Below are 27,527 nucleotides of genomic sequence, written 5' to 3'. Positions count from 1 at the left end.
GTGTTTAGGAAGACAAAGCAACAACGTGGGAAAAGCGCCTCCGAGGAGGTTAGAAACGAAGCACCAGTGAGAAACAAGGGAAGAACTCCAGCAGATGACGTGCCTGCAGGTCAAGATTTGTGCAGGGAGGTAGTAAGAAAAAAAAGAAAAAAGAGCAACTGCAAGAAAGATATTAGGGGGACAAGAGCAGGAAAACAGCTAAGCTAAAAGATGCCATGAACAGACAACGCTAAAAAGTGCTGAAAGCAGTAACATAAATAAAAACTAGGGTCAGAAAGAAAGGATTACAGTGCATTTAAAACTGATCAATACCAACCACACTGTGAGAGAATTCTGATGTTAACCAGGGAGATTACTTAATCTTTCTAAGTGTCCGTTTATTCGTGTATACATTTAGGGTGATAATTTCTACCCCCAAGTGTTATTTGGAACCTGTCTACTAGCAGTGAGGTGACGCGTCCTTTCGCTCAATCCATCAGCAGCAAGAAAGAGGTCATCACATGCCCGGGAAAGCACCAAGAGGATGAGGGCTGACTGATGGGCATGGGATGCCGTGAGCAGAGGCTGTTAGGGACCCCAGGACAGAAGAGTCCCACAAAGGAGTGCTGAGAAGGCAGGGGGAGGGCAGTTAGAAGGGGCAGCAGCAGCTGGATATTCTGGAGGAGTTGCAGAATGGTGCACAAAGAAAGACAGAACAAGACAGAACAGCCACCTGGCGAGAGGGAGGAATGATCGCCAGCATTTTTGGGGCTCGGAAAGCTCTATGCACAGAGCAAGAATGCAGAGGAGATGCAGAGAAGGGAGATGCAAGAGGACCTGGAGGAGTGAACGCACCAAGTCCTCTAAAGAGGAGGGGAAAAAACCAGGCAAGCGCAGAACCGGCTTTGAAAAGAAGGAACACTTGCCTCCAATTCGGGAGAGAACTGCAGGCAGGGCATACAAACGCAGGCAGTTTGACGTGAGCAGGGGAAAGGAAACCAAGCCCCCTCACGTCTGACGGCTTGGATTAAACCCGTTTACGAAGCACAAGCTCCATGCAAAGGGCTCAAAGTGGATGGTCACGTCACCTGCAAGGCAGCTCTGAAGACACAAGTACATGCCAGGAATGGCAACAGAAAAAAGACAAAGTCCTATCCTGCAAGCACTCGTATCCTGCAGTGCCACCTAGCAAAGCAGAGCCAACAGCAGAACAGGCACAGGCCACCTTCTAAAAGGCCGGGGTCCCAGCCTGGTCTCAAGGCAGGATGGCAAGGCCGGGTTTTCAACCAGATGGAACCAACGCCAATCCCCGCAGGACCTCAGCACCGTGCAGGACACGTACCCACTCCGAAGGGAGAGCAGAGGGTCACATGCGCTGGGCAATGACTTTCTACGCAGACCTGAATCTTGTTAAATGAACAAGGTGGCAAACTCCACGCACATGGAAAAGTAATGAGAAAAAGCAACCCTTCTGGAATGTGGCAGGAAGTTGTGCGTTTAGTTCCTGAAGAACAAAACCCTGGAGCAGGAGAGGAGGGGGTGCCTTACTATCACTGCCCTGGAGAGCTTAGGCGCTTAACAGCTGCCTTTTGCCCAAGCACGAGAGTCCAGAGGCTGGAACAAAGGTCATCAAGAACTAGACTCTCACGCTGAGTGACGTGAGTCAGAAAGAGAAAGACAAATACCATTTGACATCACTTACATCTGGAATCTACTATACGGTCCAAACGAACCTTTCCACACAAAAGGAACAAAGTCATGGACGTGGAGAGCAGCCTTGCGGGGAGGGGGAGGGAGTGGGATGGAGAGAGTTTGGGGTGAGTAGATGCAAACTGCTGCATTTGGAACGGATGAGCAATGAGATCCCGCTGTCTAGCACAGGGAACTCTATCCTGTCACTTGTGATGGAGCATGATGGGGGATAATGTGAGGAAAAGAGTGTGTGTGTGTGTGTGTGTGTGTGTGTGTGTGTGTGTGTGTGTGTGAGTGAGACTGGGTGATTTTGCTGTATACCGGAAATTGACAGGATATTGGAAATCAACTCTGATAGAAAAGATAAAAATCTTACTAAAATGTTTAAATAAAAAAAAAAAAAAAGAACACTCCCGGGTGGCATCTCCTAGGACCTCGCTCTCTCCGAAAGCACACCCCTGCTTTGACAAGTGTCTGCTAAGTAGCAAGAGGTCCTCCCTTAAAAGCCGGCCAAGCTTCCACAGACAGGCACCCACCTCTCTCCTGCTCGTTTCCACCACGGTCTATACCATTTGCTTTCAGACTGATTCCAAGAACTTGTGTGTTTACTTTTTCACCAGCTACTTACTTCGTGTGGCATCTGGCAGAAAATTCACAGAAGCTTTTCCAAACTTGGTCCTTAAAGAGTTGATACAACAAATGATACCTTGACAAATAGGTTCTGTGGCTCACAAGAGACTCCGAAGGGGGGGGTTCCTGTGTTTTGTTTTCCCTGAGGCAGCCCTGGGGTCTGGCTGGCTCATGCAACCTTGTAGAAAACAATATCATTCATGAATTCCAGAACGGACTCCCAGGTATCGCGGATTCTATTACGGCCATCTCTGTGAACCAATCCTCCGACAGAGCTAAGACACAGCTCCTGGGGAGCAAGAGCTCCATGAGTTTACATTTCAGATGGAAAGGAGAAGTCAGATCACTCAGCAGCAGAAGCTCAAATGAATATTCAGAGCCAGATTTGAATAGAAGAGGTGCAGCATCCCTTAGGCTGAAGGTAGAGGTAATAAAAGGGAAATAGTGCTGTCACCACAGATGTTATTTAGATGCTTTTGCTATTGTTTTCTGGCTTGTTTGTTTGTTTTTGTTTGCTACCAAAAAAAAATTGGATTTTGGCTATTTTGAAAGTGTCAATAAATCATCCTATGTATAGGTAGGGTTTTACTACCTTTCTTTTCTTTAGCTCTGTCCAATTTATCTTGAAATCAACCTTGTGGAAGCATATTTTAAGCCTCCGAATGGGATCTGGATACAAAAAGTGTCCATCAGTCAAAGAGGATTATCAAAGCCATCCTGTCTATTTCAAGATCTGAAAAAACAAGGCAGGGTTATTTGTCCACAGTCCATCGTTATCCGTACCTGCTAGCAGGATCTCCAGATAAACAGGGTACAGAATTTAGCTGAGGCGTCTCTTCGAAATTGTATTGATTCCATGCCCTGGGCTCCCAGGGGAGCTGAAAGCTCAAGAGAGATGATGGGGGAAGTGTCCCAGTCCAGGCCCCCGCTATGCCCCATCACAGAGAAGGCGTGTGTACATTAAAAATACACCCCAGCCATATCACCCCAGATCAGGAAAGGAGAGTGAGCAGGAATCACAGCGGCCATGTCTATGGTTCATGATTTTTCAATCAGATTGTTGGAGCCTGAGACTGAGAAGGATGGGGGGGTCTCTCCTTGCCTCAGGATGCGTTTGCCTAAAAGAGATGCTGACGCACCCTTCTGCTCTCAGGTGCATAAGCCAGAGAAGCTCTCACACAGGTGTGTCTGGAGCTGATGAGATGCATGCTCTTTTTTAAAATTTTCTTTTCTTTTTCAAGGCTGCATCTGCAGCATACGGACGTTCCTGAGCCAGGGGTCAAATCAGAGCTGTAGTTGTCGGGCATAGCCACAGCAACACCGGCTCTGAGCCACATCTGTACCTATACTACAGCCTGTGGCAATGCCGGGTCCCTAACCCACTGAGTGAGGCCAGGGATTGAACCCACATCCTCATGGACTCTATGTCAGGTTCTTAACCGGCTGAGCCACAATAGCAACTCCAGATGCGTGGTCTTAATGGCACTGTTCTCATCACAAACACCAACACCACCCATATATGCAAGCAGAAAGCAGGGAAGACTCAATGGTGAGCTATTCCTACAACCGGAATAGGACACCTTCAAGAAAATGAGCCCAGCATCACCGCACGCGTCAATGGGGATAAATTACAAAGCCATAACGTTGAAAGTAAAAAGCATGTCATGGAAAAATACATATTGGATGATGCCAGAAGCCTAAGAGAATACTTTTAGGGGACGCATATCTATGTGATGACACTATGCAGAAGGGCAAAGACATAACAAAAATCCGACTAAAGATCACATCGGAAAAAAGCCAATGGAGCATCGAAGGACCCAGGGCTGGAAATGGCACAGAGGCCCATTTCATTATTTTTTAAGCTTTATTACTTATTGTATTTAGTCACTGGTGTGCAAGATATAGTTTGATTCAGAAGAAAAAAGAATGCTGACGAGCACTCTGAATCAGCTAGAATAAGGTAGAAACCCCAACGGTGCGAAAGCGCGTGGCTGTCCATGGAATGCAGAGCCAACGAGCATCAGTTCCTGAAGTGTGTTCCCTGGAACACTGGCTGTGGCACAGTTCACTAAAAGACAGGAAGAACTCCCTAGAAAGTTAGGAAAACAGTGCATGCTAAGCCCTATCTCATTTTTCACGATTTCCTAGTGTATACTCACATAGTAACGTTTCTGAGAAAACTGCTAGAAGGCAACATTTTCATCTGGTTCAACTCAGTGTTATCCAATCTTATATGACCAATCCATTACGGAGAACTTATGTCAAAAAAGATGCTTGTCACACCTCAAAATGTGATGCTAAGTCATATAAAGTCTATCCCAGCCCCAAATTAGGCAAGAGTACTCTACCAAGAATAAGTCAGATTTTTCAGAGGAACTTTCTGATATACGATCTTTCCAAAGCACTAGAAAATATCATTGACGGCTCTGATTAAAAAGACAAATGAGGAGTTCCTGTCGTGGCGCAGTGGTTAACGAATCCGACTAGGAACCATGAGGTTGCAGGTTCGGTCCCTGCCCTTGCTCAGTGGGTTAACGATCCGGCGTTGCCGTGAGCTGTGGTGTAGGTTGCAGACGCGGCTTGGATCCCGCGTTGCTGTGGCTCTGGCATAGGCTGGTGGCTACAGCTCCAATTCAACCCCTAGCCTGGGAACCTCCATATGCCGCGGGAGCGGCCCAAGAAATAGCAACAACAACAACAACAACAAAAAAAAAAAAAAAAGACAAATGATCTGTCATGTTCCTTCTCCATCGAGGATACGACTAGTTGCTCTGCAATGACTTCTCAAACACCCACGTCCCAAGCAGTGGTGTCTTAAAGCAACTCTTCCGCCATGAAGAACAAATATGAACATAATTTGCAGCAAGGATAATTAGTAATAATAAATTTATTTTGAGAAATTAGGGGAGATAGTACAGCCTTAGTTCACAGCAGATGAGGAAGGTTTAAAGAATTTTCTGGTAAAATAAAACACTTAGATCTGTATCTATGGACTGCAGGAAGATCTTTGTCCATGGACTGCAGGAAGGCTTGTGCGATAGTGTCAAATGAATAAAAGCAACTTGGCCAAACAACATACTTTTACCATAAGATCCTTGTGACAACGTTACTCCTTGGTAGTTACCCAAAGGACTTGAAAACACACCGATGTTTACAAAAGGTTTGCTCACAATTGCCAAAAATTTGAAGCACCCAAGATGCCCTTCAGGAGGTGAACAGCTAAAAATACTGTGGATATCCAGACAGTGGAATGCAATTCAGCAGGTTCAAAAAGAAGAGAAAAGAGAAGAAAAGAGGAGAGAAAAGAAAGAGGCTTCCACGTCATGAAAAGACTCTGAGGAACCGTGCATGCATCTCACTAAGTGAAAGACGACACATAATGGATGATTCCAACTATAGCACCTTCTGGAAAAGGCGAAATGGTGGGGCCAACAGAAAGAGCATTGGTTGGAATCTCAGGCAGGGATGGATAGCCGAGGACACGTATGATTTTTTAGGACAGGAAAAGGATTCTATATGATGCTGTATATAACGGTGAATATGTGTCATCAAACATTTCTCCAAACCCACAGAACGGAAAGTACCAAGAGTGAATACTAAGGTGAACTAGGCACGATGGGTGGGTAAGAAGCGCTGATGTGCGGCTGGGACAAACATAGCACTCAGGTGGGGATGCTGCGAGGGGAAGGGCTGTGCCTGTGTGGGGTCAGGGGGTGTACCGAAAATCCTGTACCTTCCCCTCAATCTTCATGTGAACCTAAAACTGCTCTTGAGGAAGTCTGAGTTAAAAAGAAAAAGAAAAAAAAGCAATGAAGAGTAAACTGAATATATATATATATACTTTTTTTTTCTTTACTTTTTAGGGCCACACCCTTGGCATATGGAGGTTCCCAGGCTAGGGGTCCAATCAGAGCTGTAGCCACCGGCCTACACCAGAGCCACAGCAACGCGGGACCTGAGCTGCATCTGCAACCTACACCACAGCTCACGGCAATGCCGGATCCCTAACCCACTGAGCGAGGCCAGGGGTCGAATGAATCTGCAACCTCATGGTTCCTAGTCAGATTCATTAACCACTGAGCCACGGCGGGAACTCCCTAAAATGAATACATTAATTCCACTTTGTAAAAACACACAAACAAAACCAAGAAAATCTGCCTCCCCCTCCGAATAATACTCTGAGCTTACATGTGCAAATAAAATATGCATGTATATTTTAAAGCGGCTTAAGAACTTATGAACAAGAAGAAAGCTGTGTAAAGATACAGTGGGCTGTCAGCATTGCTGGTGACAGTACAGGATGGGAAGGGGGCCTGGGGAAAGAAGAGATTAGATTTGACTTTGTACAACCTTTCACCGTAGTTTCACTCATTACAAAAAGCATGTAGTCCTGCTAAAAATTAAAAAATCAGGAGTTTTTTTTTTTCAGATGAAAACACTTCTCCAAAGTTAAACTTAAGAAGCAGGCGGATGGGAGTTCCCACTGTGGCGGGCAGCTGGTTAAGATTCCAACTAGTATCTCTGAGGATGCAGGTTCCATCTCCAGCCTTACTCAGTGGGTTAAGGATCTGGCATTGCCATGAGCTGCGGCATGTAGGTTGAAGATGCAGCTGGGATCTGGCATTGTTGCGGCTGTGGTGTTGGCCAGCAGCTGCAGCTCCAATTTGACCCCTAGCCTGGGAACCTCCATATGCCATGGGGGCTGCCCTAAAAAAGCCAAAAAAAAAAAAAAAACCAACCAAACAAAAACACCAAACCCAAAGAGTATGGGAGTTCCTGTTGTGGCACAGTGAATTAAGAATCCAACTGCTTGAGTCACTGCAGAGGCTCGGGTTCAATTCCCTGCCCGTGCAGTGGCTTAAATCTGGTGCTGTCACAGCTGTGGCATAGGTCGAAGGTACGGGGTCAGAGTCGATCCCTGGCCCGGGAACATTCATATGCCTTGGGCACAGCCAAAAAACAGAAATAAAAAATAAAGATAAAAAAAATAAAATAAGCAGCAGGAGATCTCACAGACGTGAGAAGAAGGAAATCGTCCTTGATGGGCCCATGGCCTCCATCCTTGGGGGGACAGGGTCGGGGGGCGGGGAACGAAAGAGCCACCTACGGAACAGTGGCCCTCAAAGTCCTTGGCAGAGATGCCTCCATCCCAGAAAGGCACGTGATGGGTTTGGCCACATCATCCCTCACGGAGAGAATAACGTCCTTGCAAATACCCCAAAGCCTCGTAAAGGGAAGGAGGCTTCGGAATGTCGGGGCCTCGAGGAAGCCCACAGGGAAAGACTTCGCTCCCCTGGGGGATCTGAAAGCAGAGAAAGAAAACGCAGTCCGGACTCCTGCGAGCATGAAGAGCAGGCCTCACAGCCTCAAAAGCGTGTCGCAGTAAAGCCTTTTTACCTTTTGCTGCAAACCCGCTTTCAGATTCCGTATGGATGACAGCGCAGGCTTGCACATCCTTCAAGCACCGTGGTGTACAAAGTGACTTCAAGTGAAGTCTCACTTTCCTTGACACGCAGCCGGTGTTGTCATGCAGCGGCCACGTGTACCTTTGCTTCCAAAACCGTTGGTTACGCGTGCAAAGACCAAACTGCTTCTTGAAATACTCGATCTAGAGGAGACCCAGTCATTGGAGACCAGCAGGTAAAGAACCGCGGAGTCGGGGAGCCGGGGTCCAGTCATCCTTCTTCCTTCGAAGGTCATCCTCTGAGGCCTTGAAAAAATGCCCAGGAACCAATGTGGTACACTCCCTGGTGATGGGCATTTTTTAAAATACAAAAGGAGATAAGGGGAACTCTACAAATCGCCAAGACAAAGCCAGTTTTGAATAATTTTTCCACGTACGCCTGTTCTCAAAATCTTGACTCCTTCAAAGAAGAAAACATCATTCTCAAGAGCGAATGTCATTTGGTTTTCGGGTTTAAGTCTTTCTGTTTTATTTATTTATTTATTTGTTTTTTCTTTTTTTCCTTGTACGGCCGCCCTTGCAGCATATGAAATTTCCCCGGAGGGGGTAGAATCAGAGCTGCAGTTGAGGCCTACACCACAGCTCTCAGCAACGCTGGATCCTCAACCCACCAAGTGAGGCCAGGGATCAAAGCCTCACCCCCAAGGAGGCTATGCCCCTATGCTGGGGTCTTAACCTGCTGGGCCACAACAGCAGCTCCAGGTTTAAGTCTTATTAAAGGCACTATTTTCAAACTTCGAATCATGGCACACTTGACCTTGCTCTGGGCCAGGAAGCGGACTTTTTTTTTTTTTTTTTTTTTTTTTTGTCTTTTTAGGGCCGCACCTGAGGCATCGGAGCTATAGCTGCCAGCCTACACCACCGCCACAGCAATGCCGGATCCGAGCCACATCTGCGACTATACAACTCATGGCAACGCCAGATCCTTAATCCACTGAGCAAGGCCAGGGATCAAACCCGAAATCTCATGGTTCCTAGTCGGATTCCTTAACCACTAAGCCACAAGGGGAACTCTCCAGGAAGCAGACTTGTTGACGGGGACAGGAAATGATCTGAAACATGCACGAGAAAAAAATCCAAGGGCTGGAGGCGGGAGAGGGCAAGGGTTCCCAGGGCAGCTTGAAATTCGGGGCACATCCAGGACCCCAGCCCCATCCAGGAGGCAGCTGTGAGCCCGGGCGGATTCCCTGCAATGCCATCTTCCTTTTCCATCAACCACATGGCTACTTATGATTTTTTTTTTTGTTTTTTTTTGTTTTTAGGGCCCCACCTGCAGCTTATAGAAATTCCCAGGCTAGGGGTCAAATCGGAGCCGCAGCCACTGGCCCACACCACAGCCACAGCAAAGTGGGATCCAAACCTCATCTGCGACCCATACCACAGCTCACAGCAACACCAGAGCCAGACCCACTGAGAGAGGCCAGGGATCGAACCCATATCCTCATAGATATTAGTGGGATTCATTTCCACTGAGCCACAATGGGAACTCCATGAATATGTTTTTATAACAATTATGGTGCCTGAACTTTTCTCATCTGACCAATCATCTAACTTATCATTTCTACCGGAAAAAAAAAAAAAAAAACTGTATAAAAACTCAAGAAGAAAAGCTGCTAAACACTAGAGGCAATATGACAAAATTATAAAAAGCACAGAGGATTTTTAGGGCAGTAGAGTTATTCCATATGGTTCTATAATGGGGAGTACATGTCATTATACAGGTGTCCAAACCCAGAGAGTGGGCAGCAGCCCTGAACTAAAGGAATCTATGGATGCGGGGGATCAGGATGTGTCAGTGCAGGCTCATGACGCGGAACGAGGGCCCCCATCCAGGGGGGAAATGAAGGGGTGCATGAAAAATCTCTGTATCTCCCCCTTGATGTTAATGTGAACCCCCAAACTGCTCCTTAAAAAAATCTAGGGGAAACAAGACAAAGCAAAACAAAAAACCAATCCTGAAAGCTGTGACATGTCAGAGGCAAATATGCCAATAATAAAATGCACACAGACAGCTTTGCTTCCTAGAGCACCTTGAGCCAGATCATATCCCAAAACCCCAAATTCATGCGCCCCTGTAAAGGTGGAAAAGAGGAGACACAGACGCCGGCTTGGCAAAGATCAATGAATGAGTTTTGGGGACACGCCGAGGAGGAGCGTTTCTCCCCTTCAAGTGTCTGACAGCATCCGCTTAGCAACCTAGACAATTGACCTGCCGAGTAAATTAAGAGAAATGCCCTTCCCCGCAGAGGAGACAGCAAACCCCAGCTGACCAGCAAGGTGCACTTGCCTTCCCCAGCTGCCCTGGGTGTGCAGGGCTGGACTGCCCAGCTGGGGCTCTAAAAAGGATGCCAAGAGCCGCTGCTTGTAATGCATTAAGTTACTGAGCCCTTGTCACATTTAGAAAGAGCCCCAAGAATACTCTGAGCTTTTATTTCACTCTTTTAAAGACATTGCCCAAGACGATGGAGCAGAGGGAAAGAATTTGCATCAGGCTTTCCATTTCCTGTGCTGAGGAATCCTTGGGGAAGGAAAACAGAAAGAGAGAGACCAGCAGAGGTCATCCTGCTCCCAACCTGGACCAGCAGCCCGGCTCCTGCAGGGAGGCGCAGAGAGCTGGCCTGGCTCTCGGGCATCCATGGCCTGCGCCAGGAGCCACAGAGCAGCAACGTGGGACAGACAGAAGGAAAGGCCGAGGTCACAGAGGAGGAAGGAAAAAGGTACAGCCTGACTTAGCTCTTGGTCAATTTGCATTTTTGGATTCCTGGGCTCAGGCTGTGAGTGACTTCCCAGGAATCTCAGGAAAAAAAAGCCCCCCCTTCTGACTGCTTCCAACTCAATGCAGTCCTCCATTCCTCGGAATAAATTCTCAGGCACAGGCCCCTGGACGGCAGCTCAGGGGCCTTCCATCACCTCCTCCGTGCTCCAAGGCTTCTGCGGGAGTCATCTGCCAAGCGGAGCAGGGGCCGTTCTTCCTGAGATGGGGCGGGGGTGTACCTGCGCTATGGGCCCTGAGGGCGCCGGCGGCACGTGCTGACGGGGGTGGAATGGAGTCTTTTCCGTAGTTTCTACAGGTAATGGGACAATAACCACCAAATTTAAGGCTCCATAAAAAATTTCATTCACACTGTGAGGGAACCAAAGAACTGAGATGGAAATCTTTTTTTCTTTTTCTTTTTTTTTTTTTTTTTTTTGGTCTGATTGAAAAAAAAACACAAACCTGGCATAGCATCCTAATGTGTCTGAGTAACGATAACGCAGGAAGGATGACTTCTACCCGCTGCGCAGAAGCCAAGCTTAGGATTTCCTGAGGCCAAGTCTCCACGTCCTTGGAAGAGAGCATAGACGGCATGCAAACCCTTGCGGCCCTACTAGCGGAGTTAAGGTCAGGAGACAAGGCTTAGGAGGTGGCCGGAGCTGAATCTGTGTGCTCAGAGGCTCTGCGTCTTGGGGTTCACAGCTAAGAGGAGGAGGTGGGGGAATTCCCACAGTGGCTCCGCAGTGACGAACCCAACTAGTACCCATGAGGGTGCCGGTTTGATCCCAGGCCTCGCTCTGTGGGTTAAGGAGCTGGTGTTGCTGTGGCTGCGGTGTAGGCCGGCAGCTACAGCTCTGATTCGAACCCTAGCCTGGGAACTGCCATATGCCACAGGTACGGCCCTAAAAAGACCAAAAATAAATAAAAAAATAAAAAACAAAAGAGGGAGGTGGGCATATTTATGTATAATTGGAGCAGCGATCCCTCCGCCTCTCGAGTTCCTTCAACAATTTCTACACGTAACACGTACGGTCCTGGCTGTGGGACATATTTATCTTCACCACTTATTTGATGGGGCGTTTACAGGTGTGAATCATTTTCCTGCACTTTTGCCATTTTTCTATTTTCCAAATCCATTATTTTATTTTCTCTTATTTCGTTTCGTTTTTCTTTCTTTTTTTTTTTTTAAAGACTGCATCTGTGGCATATGGGAGTTCCCGGGCTAGGGGTCGAATTGGAGCTGCAGCTGCCAGCCTGCCTACACCACAGCCACAGCCACAGCAGATCCTTAACCTACTGAGCAAGGCCAGGGATCGAACCCACATCCTCACAGATGTCGAGAACTTAACCTGCCGAACCACAACAGGAACTCCAAATCCATCACTTTAAAATGAGGAGGTCCCTGGTGGCTCGGCTTCGGCATTGTCACTGCAGCAGCTCGGGTCACTGCTGTGATGCAGGTTTGATCCCTAGCCTGGGAATTCCCACATGCCGCAGGTGAGGCCAAAAAGAAAAGAAAAGAAAAAGAATAAATAAAATGAAAGACAGCACCAAGCAAGGAAAAAAGGAAGCCTGGCTGTAAAGAACCTGCCTCCTCAGTGATGGGCTGCATGAGACATGGTTTCAGATTCTCGGTTCCGACAGTGAGGTCCAGCATCCCCCCCACGACCAGGCAAGTCCTGGGAAGCACCGGGTCGGCAAGGCAACACAGGCCGACGCCCCTGGTTTCCCCGCAGCTTCTGGTCCTTGCTCCTGTCTCCGACCTTCAGAAAACCTCGAATGCGATTTTCCCCACAGAGAACCGCCTCGAACTTTGCTTTCTTCTACAAAAACCCAAATCAAGCCCTGGAACGTACACAGCACACACTGGCTTGTGCTTCTGCTCCAAAACTCCGAAGGTAAGGCCAACCCTCTCTGACCTTCTCTGTGTTAAACATTCTCACGCATCAGGGAAACTCAGTGTAAAAATGAAAACGGGTTCTCGAAGCTGCCACTCTTGTCAGCGCAAGGAGCGGATGAAACCAAAGCATTGCCTCTGGATATTCAATGGACTTTCCGTGCTTCTAAGAGTTACGGCGTGAGGAGGTCAAGTCAAAGATGCTTCCTAAACACACTCGAGAGGCGCGCAGTGTACGTAGGTTAATACACGGCCAGCGCCAAAGAGATTTACGTTAACCACCAACAGGTAAATTATAACACGATGAACTAATTTTAACAAAGGAGCTCCCCAGTCTTGATGACAGGCTACAGAGAAATGGTGCCACACAAAATTAAAGGTTTATCGTACGTCTTTAGAGAGTACCACTAACTACTAACATAGGATAGGAAACTGGCAGGAGTTCCCATTGTGCCTCAGCGATTAACAAATCTGACCAGCATCCATAAGGACACGGGTTGGATCCCTGGCCTTGCTCAGTGGGTTAAGGATCCGGCGTTGCCATGAGCTGCGGGTGTAGGTTGCAGACGCGGCTCAGATCCCGCGTTGCTGTGGCTGTGACATAGGCTGGCAGCTATAGCTCCAAATCGACCCCTAGCCTGGGAACCTCCCTATGCCTCAGGTGTAGCCCCAAATAAATACATAAATAAATAAATGTGAAAAAGGATACAATACTGGCAAATGTTACAGTGGAGTGACGACACACAATGAAGTTTATTGAATTCAATGATCCCTATGTCACATTTTTGTCATGGTTGAAACAATGATACAGGGATGGGACATCTCTGCTCCCTGGAAAGATTCAAACCTGAAGAATTAAGTATAATATTAGTGAGGATATTTCAGTGATTATTAATTCAAATTTCGGTGAAAAATTCATATGAAGTTAGTAACATTTAATCATTTCTCATATGGATACAAAGAACCATTACAGAAATTTTATCTCAACTGTTTGGAAATAACTATATCTATTCATATCAGTCACTATAATAGCTCCAGAATTAAAAGCCCATGAAAAAGACATTCCATTTGGCCTCTTGAAGCACCGAAATAAATTAGCCATCGATGAAAATCCAATAATAACCCTGCGGTATCATCTTGTCTTGACTTATATAGTGTTTTCTCCAGGGGTAGAAGTGCAAAGGCCCCCCCAACACACACACACACACACACACACACACACACACACACACTTCCCTTTGAAGAGTTTACTGTCTTTTAGTTCCAATAACTAGAGTATTCCCATAACCAGCAAAGCCAAATCCTCCTGGTACACAATGCCAAAACGTTGCCATTCCCAATTTTGTCTTTCTGGTTTTTGTTTTTCCAAAAATGTGCATCTCGAGGCATGGAATTACTGTCTGTCACCACAATGCTGACAGATGAACAGCGCCAGCCCCACATCACGCAGCAGCAGTCAACCTCCATAGGACACACGGATCTAATTCTGCCCAAAGGACAGAGTCTGCCAGATGCAAAAGGGGAAACACTGTTTCTTGTGACGAATCAGGTGTTCTATTAATTCCTCCTTAAAATTGGGGCCTATATATGACATCGAAATTCCTCAGAACAACTTATGCGATGAACCAGAGGCCAGAACACTAGGCTGTAGGCCAAACTCAGCCCACTTGCTGGTTTTATAAATAAAGTTTTATTGGAACTCAGCCATGCTCCTTTGTTCACCTAGTGGCTGTGGCTGCTTTTCTGCTTCGACAGCAGAGACGGTTTTTACAAGAGACTGTATGACCCCCAAAGTTGAAAATATTCACTATGTAACTCTAAGAAAACGTGCGCCCCCACCTGGCTGTAAACTATGCCTTCCATTAACAGTTGGGTAATAAAGGCAGTTAGCTGTCCATTCAGACAATCCCAAAATGAGATAATTATCCTTGTTCCCAACGCGGGCAAGGATGTTCTGTTTTCCTGGGGACAGAGGGACAGTACCTCCAGATCTTCTAAAATGCTACTGGTTCCGTCAGGTCCAAGTTGAACACAAATACTAATCTTTCCATTTTGCCCCCTCATCATCCCATCCTTCTCTGACGTTTCTGGAGAAGATTCCTCAGCGTTCACAGCTTCGGGGTAGCCATGTTTATGGAAGATGCCAGGCCTCCTCCGTCGCACGTGTTGACTCCCCCGGCTTCCTTCTCCACCTGCCAGGCTGTTGATAACCGTGACCCACGTTCACTGAGCTTTGAGGAAGATTAAGGTCTGAATTCATGAAAGCTCTAGAACCATGAGCAGCACAGAAAAGCCAATCAGCATAAAGTGAGTTAGTTTCATGAGGACCAGAGGACGAGGGTGATGGAATGCTCTATTTCCTCGTGAAAGCCCAGCATGTCGTAACGGTTAATGGGGGAGGGATGGTACCGAAACCCACCTGTGCTTCATGGAGAACGAGAACCAAGATGCCAAGACGTATCATTTGTCCAGAAGAAATGAGCATGTATTGAAATGAAATGTTTCATAGGCCAATAATCTACGTATACCAGCGAGAGGAGAGCGGCGGCTAGTGCAAAAACAGGAATGAGCTCAATGGACGGGCTGTGCAAAAGTACCAGGAAGAACACCTTAATCAATTCCAACTTACCGTAACTCTGAGAAGTGGTGTAGGCCAAAACATCTTCCAAGATGCTACACAACCGGCCCTTCAATTTCTGTATCACACTAGCATTTCACGTGCTGGGACTCGATAACATTGCAGAGAGGGTGAAAATAGGAGAAAACAAGGGATGCATCTAATACACTGCCTGCTCCTTTAAGAGCCAGGTCCACCTCTGTTGTTTCAGCCCTGGTTTCGAGTGAATAAACGCCATCCAGAGTGAATAAACCCTGCCCTCGGTTTGCTAAAGTAGAGGGAAACTTTAGCAAACCGATGGCAGCCCTGGTTTCGAGGGGAACTTTAGCAAACCGAGGCCAGGGGTGTTCTGCTCTGACCACCCCAATTATGTCCAGAACACCTTGGTCCTGGACACACACAGAAACGCACCACGATTTCAGCAATTTCCAGTGTGTACGTGTACTCACATGAGAGCATGAACAAGAGTGTAGGGTAGATTACACCTGGCGCAAAAGACGCGATGCAGTCCTGCGAAGTCATTTTTGTATTAAGTAATTTTTGACAAACCGAATGCCTCTAAGTACATGACAGACACTGGTTCTTTGAAGGTAGCCTCGACCCAAACGAGCATCAGGGAAAGTGAAAGCTCTATCAGTTCACCTGTTGCCAAACCCGCCTTTCACATAAGGAGTGTGCCCAATGGGAGTCACACCCACAGATTTGGGGGGAAAAAAAAACACGTCTATGTAAAAGAATAACTGTCTTAAAATATTGATTCTACTCTGTATGCAAATGTAGAGATTATGCATGCTTGTCAAAAAATAAAGAATAAAGAAGTCCATGGGAGAGCTTTGCATTTTACATGGTATACAGATATTATTGCTGCTTTAGTGGAGCTTATTTAAATTTCATGGCAAACATCAGCCACGTTTCAACTCTTGCCACATGGATCACACCTTAAGTGGATTCCACTACATCAATGGTTTAAAATGTCCTTTAGGTACTAACAAGTAGGTGTGTTACTGGAAAAGCACGAATTCAACAAAGAACTCTACATATGCCTAACATATTAAAGGAAAACAATTCTTTGGAAAGCTCTGTGCCAGGAGCATCTGGCTCCGTCCACGTGTGTGACCAAACTGCGGTATGGCTTTCATCTGCTTATTTTATCACAAGAGGTTGTCTCAAATATCGAATTGAATTCACGCAATTTGGCCAAAGCCCAATGGAGCCTGAACCTGGAATTCCCGGGTCTGAGACACAGACCAGACGTCCAGAACCCTCATGCCTGCCCATGCTGAAGTCGGGAGCAAAGAAACTTCCAGACGTGAAGAAATCTCCATTAACACCCGGAGACCAAAAAGGAAAGAGCCGAGGGCTGAGGCACCTGAAGGTGAAGATGTTGACTCTCCTATTTTCATGGTGCGAATGAATCACAACTCTTATTTTAAGGGATTCAGAAGCATCATCAGCAATTTCATGTGACAATATTTACTCTGCGGCGGCGAGGGGGAAAATAAGTACCATTCAAATAAACCTCTTCATTTTCAGAGTTGGATTCAGTGAATGTAATAAATCATCAATAAATTCCATCTTCCAGGAGAACTTTCGGGCACAAGGCTCATGGCCCGAGGCATCCGCACGAAGGGCTAATTTCGTACTTGCTCAGGCCAATCCGATGGAGCGAGGTGATCCACATTCAGAGGAGCCCAGGGATGTGAAGTGCAGGATAGGCCAGGAGGGGACAAATGACCACTAATGAGGACATGCTGAACTCCAGCCAAGAGGGGCCATTTAGGGCCCCAGGGCTCTGTCTCGAGAACCCTCACTGAAATACCCAGGCGCCGTGAACAGTTTCAGAAATTAACAGATTCTGGAACAAACATTGGGGGTCCATACTGAGAACAGAGCAAACGAATGAAGGGAGATTTCCTGGAAACTTGACACTGAGTAACTAACAGATCGCTCTGGGGGGGGGAGGGAATCAGTTTCGGAATTCACACCTCCAATTTCTTTTTAAAAAAACACACAGATTTTCAAGGAGTTCCCATGGTGGCTTAGCAGGTTAAGAACCTGACTGGTCCCTGTGGATATGCGGGTTCTATCCCTGGCCTTGCTCGGGGGATCCAGTACTGACATGAGCTGTGTGGTGCGGGTCGCAGACGCAGCTCAGATCCCGTGTTGCTGTGGCTGGGGTGTAGGCCGGCAGCAGCAGCTCCGATTAGACCCCTAGCCTGGGAACCTCCATAGGCTGCAGGTGAGGCCATCAAAAAAAAAAAAAAAAAAAAAAAAGTAAATAAATAAAATTAAAAAGTAAAAAAATGCATGGATTTTCAAGTTTCTTCCTTTAATCCCCTGAAATAGCCAATGAAAACCAACAAGCACAAGCTTTGTCTGGCTTACTCCCTCACTGGAATGAAATGCAGGTCCTGGAATAACAAGCCCCCTCCGCTTTTCTAAGTTCAGAAACCTGGGGGCCGGGGGAGAACCCACCAGGGAGCTGCGATCAGTGGTATAGAGGTCACGGTCAATGCTGGTGTCGGCTCCACGTTCTAACCAAACGCATTTTAACCCACGACACTGAGTTTTATATTTAAAAAAAAAAAATTAAAAAAGAACACTCAGCAACATTTAAACACAAAATGTCTTGCTTTTCTTTGAATCTTGTAAAGAGCTAAACTTGTATAAGAAATGTGTTAAAATATGTTTTTGGTTAGGGCTTTGCTGTTAGTTGAAGGTGCACTAGGATTAACAGATGGGAACCCAGAAGTGAGAATCTAAGGCAGGGCACACCATCGAGGGTTTAACGCTGCTCCCACAGGTGCCAAAACACAAATCAGGAAACCAGCAGATCTGCAACCCTAAGGCGCAGTGGAATGAAAGCAATGGGCTATTTAATTCTCTAAGGATGGGGTACTATGAAAAAAAGAAATGTTTGCGAAGAACTCGGAACTGAAAACCTGGGTGTGACCTTAGAGGTCACCGAACATAACAAGAGACCTTTTAAAAAGTCTCTGCTTTTTTCCACAGTGGCTGCGGGATCTAAAATACGGCACAAACGAACCTACCTGCGAAACAGAAAGAGACTCATGGACACAAAGGAAAGACTTGTGGTTGCCAGGGGGTTGGGATCGGGGTGGGATGAACGGGGAATCTGGAGTTAATAGATGCAAACTATCACTTTTAGAATGGATAAGCAATGAGAGGTCCTGCTGTGCAGCACAAGGGACTATATATCCTAACTCTTGGGATGGAACATGATGGAAGATAATATGAGAAAAAGAAGGTATGTGTGTGTGTGTGTGTGTGTGTGTGTGTGTGTGTGTGTATGACTGGGTCACTTTGCTATACAGCAGAAAGTGACACAACACTGCAAATCAATGACACTTTAATTAAAAAAAAAAGAGAGAGAAAACGAAAAATCTGTACTTCTCCCACTGGGAAGTTGGCGCGTAAGAACACATCACTTGCTTTGCAACGGATGGCAGTTGGTTACCACGCCACGCATGACCCACGTTCCCAAGCAAATACATCCAGAGAGCCGTCGTAACAGAGCATCATGGCAAATGACATTGGGAGAATCTGAAATGGCCTTCTGGGGTCTGTACAGAACGTGGATTGTGATAGATTGTCTACGAGCTCTTATTTGATGAAGAAAAGGTGTGATAAGACCATTGAAATTATACTGGAGAAGCACAAGATGCTCTCCAAATATGAGATGATTATAATATGCTGCTGTTCCAAGGACTGTTTTTACTTGAAAGTCTAATTGATACAGGGACACAGGAGGTATGAGCAGTAAAGGAGAAACAATACCTGGTAAAAAGCAAACCTCCTTTAGCAGAGCTTGGCCTTAGCATCGACCAGTTCTGGTCAGAATGTGTCCCATGACAGAGCCGAGCAGAGGCCACAAGCACCTAGAGGGGTGCAGTCCACTCTGGACCCAGGCAGCTGTGGCTGCAACAGATCACCCCATGGTCCCGCCGGAGGACGGTCACGTCTGACCAACGCGTGGTCTCAACACAGTAACACGAAGTCAGCTCCTGAGCAAAGTCCACAGTGATATGAAAACAAAAGGCCCCAGTAGGACAGTGGAACATTGTGGCTACCGTCCAGCAGCACTGGATGTGAATCTAGACTCCAGCCCTTTTTGCTGTGTGACCTCGGAGAAACGACTTAACTTTTCTGTTATTCTTCTGTGCAAAGAGGAGAAGAGCATCTCTTGCACGGTTGTCTTGTGAGGACGAGAGGAGAGCCAGCGTAGCAGGTGCATGCATTCTGCAGGCATGTGACAAAGGAAGGCCATCATCACTGTCAAAGAGGGTTGGTGGAAGGAAAAGAGTGACCTACGGAGCCTTCCATGTTCTTCTGCCTGGTCCCCCCCCCTTCTCCTCCCGTGAACCCTCAGTGGGAACAGAAGGCAAACAAGGAGATACCTGTACCAGGCACCTCACGCTCCCCGAGGCGCTCCCCTCACTGACCACAGGCCTTGTGAGCACCGGGCAGACAGCCTAAGAAAGGGTCATTAGCAGTCTTGACACCAGCAAAGTGAATGAGCAGAGCAGACACTGAAATCTGAAAGCAATTTTTTATCCCTTCTTGACCTAATTCTGGTCAAAGGTATTCTTCAGCCCGGGGCATATCACCTGCTTTCTGAGGAGTGGGCTTCGGCAGCTCAAAGGGAGAGCAGTAAAGGAGAAACAATACCTGGTAAAAAGCAAACCTCCTTTATCATCATCAGGGACTAAGAGGAAGCCCCTGGAGTCCTGCTGTAGAGCCCAGGAAGTGTGTCCAGTCTCTTGGGGTGGAACTTGATGGCAGACAGAATGAAAAACAGAATGTATGTACATATGAATGGCAGGGTCGCTTTCCTGTACCGCAGAAATTGAAAGAAAATGGTAAATCAACTGTACTGTTTTTTTGTCTTTTTAGGGCTGCACCCGTGTCATCTGGAAGTTCTCAGGCCAGGGGTCGAATCAGAGCTCTAACTGCCAGACTGCGCCACGGCAACGCCAGATCCGAGCCACATCTGTGACATACACCACAACTCATGGCAAGGCCGGATCCTTAACCCACTGGATCAAGGCCAGGAATTGAACCCGAGTCCTCATGGATACTAGGCAGGTTTGTTACCACTGAGCCACAACAGAACTCTCTCAACTATTATATATATATATATATATATATATATATATATATATTTTTTTTTTTTTTAGGAAGAGGCCCTTGGCTCTCTGCCTCACCTGGAGGAGATCTGCTCCCCAGGAGATTAGACTTAGATCATCAAAGTCCCCAAGGACCCATGGTCCAGACTCACAAAGTCAAGGTCAGCTACATAAGGCCCAGGCATTGATTTTCTCAGCACGTCCCCCTAAAGGAGAACGGGTAGCAACAGACTTAGGCCAGTGGAAGCCTTTGGGTTTGCAGAGGCCTGAACAGGAGGGGTTCGGGGCGGGGGGGAGAGAGGAGCAGGCCGAGGAGCGCAAGGAGAAGGAACGGCCACTCGGCACCCTCTCTCACCTCGGATCCTTCATTGACCAGACACGCTAAAGAGAAACCACAGACACTTTCGTTCTCTTTAAAAATAAAACCAGTGAGGTCCCCTTGCAGCTCAGTGGTAATGAACACAACTAGTATCCATGAGGAGGCGGGTTCGATCCCTGACCCCCTCAGTGGGTTCAGGATCTGGTGTTGCTGTGGCTGTGGTGTAGGCCGGCAGCTGCACCTCTGATTCAACCCCTAGCCTGGGAACTTCCATGCGCTGGGGGTGTGGCCCTAAAAAGCAAAAATAATTAAATACATAAATAAATAAAATGTAAAAAAACCCATTCAATTCCCTACAGATAAATGAGGTTCACGATGACGCGCTGAAGACAATGAGGAATTTCAGCTACTCCGCATGATGTTCAGTTTCCTGGAATCGGACTGTGATCCAGAGCAACACACATCTCCAGGGGCTCATCACTGGAGGAAAGGAAACGGGGCGGGCAGGGGGACCCGAGAGCCCTGGCCGTGGACCAGCACTGGAGAAACAGCTCTAACTCCCACCAGGAGGAAGCAGGGCTTTGTTCCCAGGACAAGGGAAGAGCCTCAGGCAGGGGACTTTACACAGAGGGAAACGGTCACACTTAGAAAGTCAGTCCAGCCAGTGGGCAGTAAAAGCTTGGGCAGAAGTCAACAAAAGGAGTGATTCAGAGAGCTTCTCATAAGCCTTCTAGGCCAAAGACGAGGTGCGGCTGGAGCCCCTTTGAGTGTGCTGTCTTGTTCTTGAAAGAGAAAAGGCAAGACGGCCTCACGTGACTCATCCCTCCCCTCCGGGTGTAGGTCCACCGCAGTCACATCCCCTCGGCGGGAGCCGAGCACCACTGAGCTGTACCCGCAGCTTCTGAACGGAAGGAGGGGACCTGCCACCATAGACACGGGCTCACCTGACGGGCAGTGAAGAGCATGAAAGGACGAGGCAGAAAACCATCTATGACGTGAACGCTACTGTGCCTGAAGCTGAGAGTCGGCAGATATCTGGCCGCAGCCTCCCAAAGAAGGCAGCCCTGACTTGCAGCTGATCAAAAGCCTCACTTGCAGAGCGACGAGTCCCCTGACAGTCCCCTCCTCTCTTGGCTTAGGTTTCTGGAGAGAAAGAGGCTTCAGAAGATACAAGCTAATATCACCGACTAATAAGCTGGTTCATTTAAAGGGGCAGATTATTGGGGAACACGTGTGTAGACATGGCATAGTTTCAGAGAGAAGGCCCAGACTGAAGGGAGGCATCCTGAGAAAGGAAACCGTCTCCATGCATTTGGTTGTCAGCATACAGCTGTGCAACCACCTCGTCCAAGATACACGGAAGGCAGCGTGGCTCTGCGCAAAGAAAATGCACCAAGAAAACGCCCATTTTGACTTTTACCACCGTTGGTAACTTTTTCGCCCTCTTGGACTTTGTTTCCGTGGAACCATCTGACATTGACTGTTGTGTCTGGCTACTGATGCACAAGGTTCGTGAAGGTCACAGCATGTGTTACTACATGCATCAGCAATAATTTCTTTTCATTGCTGTGTGGTATTCCACTGCATGAATAAACCCCCAAATTGTACCCATGCTACGGTTAATAGAAATTTCCAGTTTGAAACTCAGATGCACAAAACTAATGAACATTCTTATCTTTTTTCATGTGGAACTTGAGACCTCAAAATCCACTAAGCTGTAGGGCTGAAAATTCACCATTTACTGCCCAACACCCGCAGGCATCCCGGAAGAAACCAAAAGAATTGAGAGACTCGGATATTTTCTTAATCACCTGGCTTGTACTTTCTTGTATTTTTATTCTTAGGTGCTCCTGCTTTCAGGAAATCCTACTTTCAAAGTAGCTCTTTTTCCCTTTGCAAGTCCATCCTTTCCAAAAAAACTCTGAAGCAAGATGTAAGAAACCAATTTTGATCTAATTCATTCCTAAAATGAATCTGCTTCCTACCAACTTTAACTCCTTTTCTAAGGAAACTGGACATGATTCATTCGATACCCTAAAAATACACAAACGTCCAGCCATTAAAAAATGATGCCACGGGAGCCTGTAGGCAGAAAGAGGGCTGAATCCCCGTGTCCCCAGCGAGCCCCCTGCATAGCATTTGCTTTAAAGATTAGACCGGGATGACCCATCACCTTCACCCATGAGGAATTCCTCTCCGGCTCCAATCAGTATTTACCTCTGCCAAGTTAAAACTTGCAACAATGTAATACAACAGTTTCTTTGTTCCAAAAAGAGAAGGGGTATCTTTAATTTCAATTGACTCAGAAAAACAACTGGACAACAAGTACAAGCAGTGTTTTTTTGGGGGGGTCTTTTTTTTTTGTTGTTGTTGTTGCTATTTCTTGGGCCGCTCCCGCCGCATATGGAGGTTCCCAGGCTAGGGGTTGAATCGGAGCTGTAGCCACCCGCCTACGCCAGAGCCACAGCAACGCGGGATCCGAGCCGCGTCTGCAACCTACACCACAGCTCACGGCAACGCCGGATCGTCAACCCACCGAGCAAGGGCAGGGACCGAACCCGCAACCTCATGGTTCCTAGTCGGATTCGTTAACCACTGCGCCACGACGGGAACTCCCCAAGCAGTCTTAATGAAATGAAAAAGGTCAATTAAATTCTCCTCTTCATTGTAAGTGGGTTTTTTTTTTAATTTTTTATTTTAATTTTTCTTTTTTCTTTTAAGGGCCACACCCGCCGCATATGGAAGTTCCCAGGCTAGGGGTCGAATCAGAGCTGAGGCTGCTGGACTACACCACAGCCACAGCAACGCGGGATCCAAGCCATGTCTTCGACCTGCACTATAGGTCACGGCAACACCAGATCCTCAACCCACTTAGCGAGGCAGGGATGGAACCCACATCCTCATGGATACTAGTCAGATTTGTTTCCTGTGCACCACAAAGGGAACTCTAGTAAGTGGTTTTTCTAACCTGCCAATTACGGCTTTCCATTTTCTTCCTAAATGACACAACATGTGGATCTCAAATGCCTTTGTCCCTGGAGCTAGGTTCTTGCCAGCACACACCTTGACCTGTCGCTGCTCCGCTAGGTTCTTGCCAGCACACACCTTGACCTGTCGCTGCTCCGTCCTGAGCAGCATGCGTTTGTGCATTTTCATTTATCTGTTTTTGCTCATAGATCCCAAAAATTTAGTTTTCCATTACCACCAGTACAAGCTCAGGATTTCCCGGCAGCCTGATTTACGGTGACATGTTTAAGAGATGGAAGACAGATTTTGATTTTATGGATTAGCAATAAAGCAAGATTTACCGAAAGTTACCCAGAACCCTGGGAGAGGATACTGGGCCCACGGTAGCAATAGCCCATCCATGGGGGATTATGTTGGCGACATCCGTGGAGACAACCCCTCCCCCCGGCATTAAATGCTCCAAGCCCTACACATGCTCAACATCCATTTCCTTGCAGGCAGAACAGGGGTTACAGAGAAGTAAAGAGGCTGAAAATTAAGCCTGAGGAATCTAGTTTTTAAAAAGATAACAAAAAGAGCACGGTGGCAGAGTTTGGATCCATAGATTCAGGATTCCCTTCCTGGGCTATCTGGATGCGGGGATTATAGAGTCGTGTTCCACAGGATGCAGGAAAGGGAGATTTTAGCAGGAGGTTTTTCTGCCCGCCCTTCTTTCTTCCTTTTTCCCTCCCTTTTCTCCTTCTTTCCTTTCTTTCTTTCTCTCACTCTCTTGCTCTTTCTTTCTACTCCACCTACAGCATTCGAAAGTTCCCAGGCCAAGGATCCAACCCATCCCACAGCAGTGACCTGAGCCACAGCAGTGACAACGCCAGATCCTTAACCCGCTAGGCTACCAGGGAGCTCCCATAGGATGATTTTCTTGCATGATATCTGGACATATCACCTCAAGCACCCATGTATAAACAAGGGAAGTATTTCATATAAAGAGATTTGGAAAGACCTGACACTGTACAAAACACAGGCCTAGGCTCAGTTCAGCTGTGAACAAGGACCTGGCCATGGCTGAGTTCCAGGCCCAGGGCTGCTGCGAAAGGCAGGGACTCGGGAATGAGCAGGGGTGTGAGCACCAGCAGCTGTGTCTGTAGAGGTGCGCCAGTGGCAGGAGGTCACCAACTGTCCTCTGAATTCAGTCCCCAAAGCCTGTCCCTGCCCTCAGTTTGCCATTTCTCTGACCTTTCTTAGGAACCATTAAAACTAGTGAGTGTGGCCCCTTTCAGGTATGCTCAAGGAGAAAGACCTTCAAGCCCCCCACTTGAGAAAATGTAGGGACCCAGGAGACCTGCAGCTAGCTGGCTGCCTGGTCCCAGGCCCCGGCACCAGGTCCTGCCAGGAATCAGGGAGGCCCCGGCCAGCTGTTTCGAGCTCCGAAGACCTACTCATCGGTGGATCGAGGGAGCAAGGGGCTGTAGCTCCTTGGGCGCCCCAGATCTCTGCCTCCCCAAGTGAGCTCGACTCTGGCCTGAAACAAACGCAGCAGGCGCCCTGGCATCGCAGGTGGGTGGCGAATGTGAGTGCAGAAGGGAGGGTCCTGATTAGGAGCGGCGCCAGCGCCTGCCTGGAGGGCTCCCGAATGCCAGCGGGCAGGGGACTCCGCGGGCAGTTCCACTTGGGTCCTCAGGCCAGGCACAGCTGGCCTGCCTGCCAGCCTCCACTTAAAGGAGCTGCCACGAGGCTGGACTCCAGGGAACGCGCCCGGACCCCGGCCTCCACCAGGCAGCAATCCGCAGGTGAGGGGGCAGGCGCCTAAGTCCCCCGCGCTCCCGGATTTCCGAACCCCGCTGGGCTGGCTCTGCTGGCACCGCAGGCAGCCATCGCGCGGGGCCCCCAGCGACCCCTCCCTAGAGAAAACCTGGGGTCCCCGCCCTCCGGCTGCTCTGGAGGCGGCTCCAGGGTAGGCTCAACAAGTTCCCGGGCCGCGCAGCGCCGCCTGCAGCCCAGAAAGCCCGAGGACGCGCCTCGGTGGAGCCCCGCGCGCAGGCGGCAGCCGCCGGCGGCTCCATCCACCTCCTCCTCCGGCTCGGGCTCCGGCTCGGGCGTCGGCGGGCGGGGGCCCCTCCGCTCCCTCCGGTTCCCCCACCCCACGCACGCGGCCGGGCCCCGCGCCGCCCCCGCCCCCGCCCCGCGGGGCCCGGGGCTCCGCCCGCCTCGGTGCCAGCCGGGCGCACAGGCGGCGGGCGCGCGGCTCAGGCGCCCTGTCCTCCGGCCGCCCGGCTCGGCGGAGTAGCTGGGACCCGGGAGCAGCGGCAAGGACTTCCCTCCCGCTCCCTCCCCCGCTCCGCCCCCGCCTCCCGGCCCCTGCTCCGAGATCTCGCCGAAGACAATTGCAGTAAATGAGGACATCGGAGGAGCACGAAGCCGGGTGGCTGTGGCTGGCTCCGCCGCGCCGCGAGCGAGCGAGCGCGCGGGCGTCCCCGGAGCCGGCCGAGCCGCTGCCTCCTCGCGCGCGTCGCTGAGCGGGGCCGGAGGGACGCGAGCTGCGGCGCGGGGGCCGGCCGGGCCGGGCCGGCGGCGGTGGAGGGGGCGGGCGGCGGGCGCGCAGCCGGCCAAGTCCCCGGAGCCGAGCCTTCCTCCGCGCGAGCCCGGCGAGCCTCGCCGCGGATGCCCTGCCCGGAGTGCTCCGTGCCGCGCCAGGCTTGCCCGGGTCCGCGGCGAGACATGCTCGAGCCAGGCGCTGCACCGACCTCGACTTATCTGTAAGCAGCGGAAGGTAAGCGGAGCCCCGCGCGCCCCCCTCCCGCGCCCCGGCGCCCCGGCGCCCGCTGCACTTGGCCGCGGGCAGAGCACCGCCCCGGCGGGCGCCGACCCCGGCTCGGGCGCTCGCACTCGCCCCTGAACGGGCTTCACCGGGACTCGGCGGCTCCCGGGGCCAGGACGAGCCGGTGCAGCCTGGAGCGGACTCGGCGGCGGGCGCGGGCGCGGGCGGGGGCGGGGGGCGAGGTTATGCAACTGCATCTGGCGCGGCCGGGTCGCCGGTGGGCATCCGGCAACTTTGGCGACGGCTGGGGAGGAGCGGGGCCGCCTGTCTGCGATGTCGGTTCTAGACAAACGCCACAGCCTCGTGAGCGCCCGACAGCCCTAGCCAGGTAGAATTTGGGGGGATCCGGGGTGGCCGCGGTCCCGGCAGATCTCGAGCTTTCTAAGTATTTTCTAAACTAAAGCAAACTGGCAAGTACGGCTGATTAACTTCGGGGGGATAAGTCCGAGCGGAGGGGCCTTGACGCCGGCCGCGAAAGAGAGGAGTGAGCTCGAGCAAAGGCAGATGCCCACGTGAAATGCCCGGCTCCTCCCGTGGCGCCAGTGCTCGCTCGAGTTGGCACCTTCACGGGGCTGCGGGCCGGGGTCGGCGCCCGCGGGTGCTAAGCATCCGGAGTCAGCCCGGGACAGGCGTGGGAAACCAACCAAGGCTGCAGACCCAGCGAGCGGGCTTGCTGGCAAGCAAGGGCGTGAGGGAGGAGGGAGCCCGCGAGCGGCCGGGGGCCGGGGCAGCGCCTGGAGCCCAAAGTCAAGAGCGAGAGTCTGCGTCTTGCTGGTTCATGCTCAGGGTTCCTGGCTGGCATCGCCATCGCCAGGGAAAAGAACCTGTCCCTGTGACCTCAGCATTCTACTACCAGCAAATATGCCACAGGGAGATGGAGCTAGCGATAAGGGGATGCCAGGAGTGGGGGAGGAGAGGCGCCTCTGGAGTAAATCTGGGAGAGAAAGGGTACCTTTGGTTCTTCTACAGAGCGGGCCCCGGCCCTGACCCCTCTCCTGCAGCAGGTCTGTGCCCGGGGGCTGGACACCCGGTGGGCCCCTCAACCAGAAGAGGCAGTGAAGCAGTTTAATTTGACCTTGTCTGCTTAGGCGCTGAAATTCTGCGGAAGCATCCTGAGGTGAACTGGCAAGAGTGGGAAGGAACTTTGGGCCAGCCCTGCCTTGGCTGGGAACCCACGCGATCGTTTCCCAGGACTACAAGCTCAGCCTGCAGCTCAGACCAGGGGGGGTCCAGGCCAGTGGTTTT

At 49.5% G+C, this 27,527-nt stretch overlaps 2 protein-coding genes across 14 annotated transcripts in view; one reads left to right on the top strand and one right to left on the bottom strand.

Moving 5' to 3' along the window:
• Positions 1-27,527, bottom strand: part of DOCK1 (dedicator of cytokinesis 1) — a 539,709-nt gene that overhangs the window by 232,009 nt on the left and 280,173 nt on the right. The window lies entirely within an intron of this gene.
• INSYN2A (inhibitory synaptic factor 2A) overlaps positions 20,217-27,527 on the top strand; it is a 66,338-nt gene continuing 59,027 nt past the window's right edge. The window contains exons 1-2 of one of the 2 annotated variants that reach the window (XM_084995920.1): positions 20,217-22,966; positions 23,303-25,254. In XM_084995920.1, coding sequence (XP_084852046.1) covers positions 24,747-25,254 — 508 coding nt within the window. In that variant the 5' untranslated portion in view covers positions 20,217-22,966; positions 23,303-24,746. Of the gene's footprint in view, positions 22,967-23,302; positions 25,255-26,094; positions 26,235-27,527 lie in introns of those variants that run through there. The other variant, XM_021072612.2, reaches the window with a different exon arrangement.

Source organism: Sus scrofa, chromosome 14, assembly GCF_054392235.1.
Source record: "Sus scrofa isolate SSC_HxYL_T2T_F1_AM1 chromosome 14, Sscrofa_HxYL_maternal_Yorkshire_Landrace_v2.0, whole genome shotgun sequence".
Classification (NCBI taxonomy): Eukaryota; Metazoa; Chordata; class Mammalia; order Artiodactyla; family Suidae; genus Sus; species Sus scrofa.
Note: the sequence above shows the minus strand (reverse complement) of the source record. Positions and strands in the feature narration are given on the sequence as shown.